Here is a 4813-nt window from a genome sequence, read left to right on the forward strand (position 1 = left end):
ATTTGTTTATAAAAATAATTACATTTATTCACCAAAGCTTTGGACTGAAGTTCAACTTAGCATGGTAGTTAAGAGCATGTAAAATGGGCAAGGCAAACTTTTTTTTTTTTTTTTAGTTTTTATTGTGAACTGAGTGATAGTTTACATGGGAAAACATTGGTTTTACACCAATGTTTCATTGCAATGATTACTGTTGCCTCTGTGCATCATCATTCAACAGTGTTTACTTCCATTCCCTCTGTTTTTTGTTTGTTTGTTTTAGGGGAGAGGGGATGTACATAAAAACACTCAGGCATATGTAATAATTTACACCACCAAAGAGCACATTCTGCAAGTCTGCCCCCTGGCCACCATCTCTTAGTCCCTCTCTTTCCATGAATCTAGAGTCCTTAGCTGCTCCCCCTCTTCATGTCCCCGTCTCTGTCTCCATCTCTGGTGTCACTGCTTCTCTACATAGGGTCCTGCATTCTGCTTGTGCTCTTCTTCTCCCTTGATGGTCCTAGGGTCCTCTATTTCTAGACTGTAAGATTGACTCTCCCCCATTTGGTTACAAAACTTCTACCTTTGTGACCATCGCAGTTACTCATGATAACAATTACTCATGATTGAATCTTAAGAATCTTATCACCATCTCTTTTCACCAGACCCATCTAGACAAGATGAAAAGTATTTAGTGGGGACTCTACCTTCCCCCCCACACTCTTAAACTCCCTCTTGAAACTTTGTAAGCCAGTCACTTCGAACCTTTATTGCCCCTTCATTTTAGGTAGCTAATGTCTAAGTTGAAATCCTGGTGTGGCGCTGTGGGTTAATGCGCCAGACTGCAAAGCCACTTGAATTGCAAGGTCAGTGGTTCAAGCTTACCAGCTGCTCCTCGGGAACCCTATACAGGGTCGCTATGGGTCAGAATCAACTCGACGGCACTGAACAACAACAACAATGTCTAAGTTGCCCGTCCCTAGCAAAAAAATATTTTAGCAAGAATTAAATTAGTTTATATAATGCACTGAAACATTCCTTGGCGGCGCAGTAAGCTCTCAATAAACGTGAACTGTTATTATTATGGAGCCCTGGTGTGGGCAAATGGGCTGGACTGCAAAGTCATTTGAACCACAAGACTGGCAGTTCAAGCTCACAAGTCTCTCCTCAGAAACACTACACAGTTGTTATGGGTCGGAACCAATCCAATGGCACTTAACAATAAAAGCAACAATTGTTATTGTGGATACTGTCCTTTACTAAGTATTTAACTTCTGTATGAATAAACTCTATGTTGTTGTTGTTAGGTGCTGTTGAGCTATGCTGTGTAGAACAGAACAAAACACTACCTTGTCCTACTCCATCCACACAATACATTATTACTGTTGTTGTTAAGTGCCGTCAAGTTGGTTCCAACTCACATGGACCCTGAATAGGATTTCTGAGGCTGGAAATAAATGCATGAGGAAGCAGAAAGCTTCATCTTTCTCCCATGGAATGTATGGTGGGCTTGAACTGCAGAACTTGTGTTTGCAGTCCTGTGTTTATTCTACAGAGCCACTGTGCTCCCCATCCTCACAAAACAATGATAATTAAAGAGAGTATTGGTAGTAAAGTGATTAAAGTACTTCCTTCAAACAGAAATGCATCTGTTTGAACCCACCAAGCACTCCACTGGTCAAAGATGTGGCAGTCTGCATCCTTAAAGATTTACAACCTCGGCAACTCTATGGGGCAGCTCTACTCTATCCTATAGGATTGATATGAGTAGGAATCCCTGGCAGTAGGTTTGATTTTCTGGTTGGCAATGATCAAAAGCTAGTATCGCGTTGTTGTTAGTTGCCATTGAGTTGGTTCCAACTTAAGGGTGACACAACAGAACAAAACACTGCCTGGTTCTGTGCTCTCCTCACAATTGTCTTTATCAATCCATCTTTTTCCCTGACCCTCCACTTTTCCAAGCATAATGCCCTTCTCCAGGAATTGGCCGCTTCTGATAATGCGTCCAAAGTATGAGAAATGAAACTTGGCCATCCTGGCTTCTAAGGAGCATTCTGACTGTACTTCTTCCATGACAGAATTGTTTGTTCTTCAGGAATTCCACAGTATTTTCAATATTCTTCTCCAACACCATAATTTAAATGCATAGATTCTTCTACTGTCTTCCTTATTCACAACTTTCACATGCATATGAAACAATTGAAAATACCATAGCTTGGGTCAAGCTTAGCTTAGTCCTCAAACTGATCTCTTTGCTCTTTAACGCTTTAAAGATGTCTTTATCAGATTCACCTAATGCAATGCATCATTTGATTTCTTGACTGCTGCTTACATGAGTGGAGATTGTGGATTCAAGCAATATGAAGTCTTGGACAACTTCCATCTTTTCTCCATTCATCATGATGTTATTTATTGGTCCAATTGTGAGGATTGCTGTTTTCTTTTATATAATTTAATTACCAACAGTCCCAGGCATGTAGATATTAGTACTCTCCTTATTTACAGGTGGGAAAACTGAAGCATAGAGAGATTAAATAACTTGCTAGTGGTCACAGTGCTAGTCAGTAATGACACTTGCATTTGGACCCAGTTTAGTCTGACCTTAGAGCTCCTAATCACTGTCCTCTGCTACCTATTTGTTTATAAAATAATTACATTTATTCAGCATACTGAATGCTGTAGTCTTTGATCTTCATCAGTATTTTAAGTCCTCTTCACTGCTAGCAAACAAGGTTGTATCATCTGCATATCGAAGGTTAATGAGTCTTCTTCCAATTCTGATACCATGGTCTACTTCATATAATCCATCTTTAGGATTATTTGCTCAGCATACAGATTGAATGAGTATGGTGAAAGGCTACAACCCTACTATATACCTTTCCTGATTTTAAACCATTCTGTACCCTCTTGTTCAGTCTGAGTGAATGTCTCTTGGTCTATGTACGGATTCCTTGTGAATACATTAAGTGGTCTGTAATACCCATTCTTCACAATGTTATCCATAGTTGTTGTTGTTTTTAAGTTTGTATTGTGAATTGAGTGCTAGTTTACATGGGAGAACATCTGTTTTACACTCATCCTATTGTATATTTCATTTCATGGCAATGTTGTTTTTTTTTAATGTACACAAAAACACTCAGGAATATATAATAATTTAGGCAACCAAAGGGCACATTCTGCAAGCCTGCCTCCTGGCTGCCAACACACAGCCTTTCTCTTTCCATGAGTCTAGTGTCCTCAGCCGCTCTATTTCTCCATGTCATCATCTCTGCCTCCATCGCTGATGTCACTATTTCTCTGGATAGGGTCCCACATTCTGCTCATGCTATTCTTCCTTGATGGTCCTAGGGTCCTCTGTTACCAGACTGTAAGATTAACTACTCCATCTTTTTGTTAAAAACTTCTACTTTTACAGTTGTGACAATCACAATTAGTCATGATAACATTTATTCATTTTTAATCATAAGAATCTTATCCCCCATCTCCTTTCACCAGACCCATCTAGACAAGATGAAAACTATTCAATGGGGATTCTATCTCCCCCACTCCCTCTGAAGCTTAACCCCCTCTAGAAAGCTTATAAACCAGTCACTGAATGCCTTTATTGACATAGACTCACCTCTGAACTGCACACATGTGGAACTGATCTGAAGTAGCAAAGACTTGACCCCCCCATTTTAGGTCAATGTCTAAGTTGCCCGTCCCTATCAACCCTGTGTACAGAGGAGATAGGACTGATCCTTGATCCTTCTCAGTTGGTATTTTGAGCTACTACATCCATAAGTATAAGGAGCTCTGGTAGCGTAGTGGTTATGAATCGGGCTGCGAACCTTAAGGTTAGCAGTTCAAAACTACCAGCCGCTCCATGGGAGAAAGATGAGGCTTTCTATTCCCGTAAGGATTTACACCCTCAGAAACCCTGTACAGGGTCGCTATGGGTTGGAACCGACTCGACGGCACTTAACAACAACAACAACAACATCCATAAGTATAGGTCAAGTTCCTCAAATTGTAGCAATTTATACTTGTTTCCTTTATCAAAATTTTTCTATCTTCCTCTAGTTGAGTTCTGATCATCAAGCCATCAAGGTAGGTCAAATGAGTACTATCTGCAAATTTGAGCATTCTTGTACATCTCCCCTCACTTTATATCAGCTGGATGCTTCACTCTCAGCTCTAGCTGTCCGTGGCTATGTCCTTGTCCATGGGCTCTGGTTCTCAGGTCTCATCATATCTTCTCTCCAGGTCAACAGGAGTCTATGGAACATGGTCGAACTCAGTCCATATCTTCATTACTGCCTCTCCCCCACTGCCTCTCACCAGCAGACCAACGTGGTCACCAGCAAGCTTCCATGCCTGCTTGTGTGTTCCCTTTGAGTTTCAGTCATGGATATCCATAGTTTTTTAGTCTTAGATAAACATAAATTTTAAGTAGTCAATTTTGAATTTATACTTTGTGATACTCATGATAACACAAATCCTCATAAAAACAAAAATTGGCGTTATAAGGCCATTCTGTCATTCTTTAAAATACTTGATATGTATGGCATTACAGGATGTCCCACATTTGTACTGTATATGGAAATTACCTTAAGAATTTAGCAATTTTTTTAAAGTAATTTAATTTCATTTTTTATTAGAAAAAAACGGTTGCAGGAATGGAAAGCCCTTAAGAAAAAACAAAAATTTGGGGACTTAAGAGAAATTTCTGGAAATCAGTATGTGAAAGAAGTCACAAACGCAGAAAAAGACGTGTGGGTTGTAATTCATCTATACAGATCAAGGTAATTACCAAAGTGTTTTCTCAAAATGTTAATATACAAATGTTTATATA

General features: G+C 39.5%; 1 protein-coding gene across 1 annotated transcript in view; it reads left to right on the plus strand.

The window, feature by feature from the left end:
- Window positions 1–4813, plus strand: part of PDCL2 (phosducin-like 2) — a 99108-nt gene that overhangs the window by 78919 nt on the left and 15376 nt on the right. The window contains exon 8 of the mRNA XM_006868075.1: window positions 4620–4763. Coding sequence (XP_006868137.1) covers window positions 4620–4763 — 144 coding nt within the window. The remainder of the gene's footprint in view (window positions 1–4619; window positions 4764–4813) is intronic.

This window comes from Chrysochloris asiatica, unplaced genomic scaffold (genome assembly GCF_000296735.1).
Source record: "Chrysochloris asiatica unplaced genomic scaffold, ChrAsi1.0 scaffold00115, whole genome shotgun sequence".
NCBI lineage: Eukaryota > Metazoa > Chordata > Mammalia > Afrosoricida > Chrysochloridae > Chrysochloris > Chrysochloris asiatica.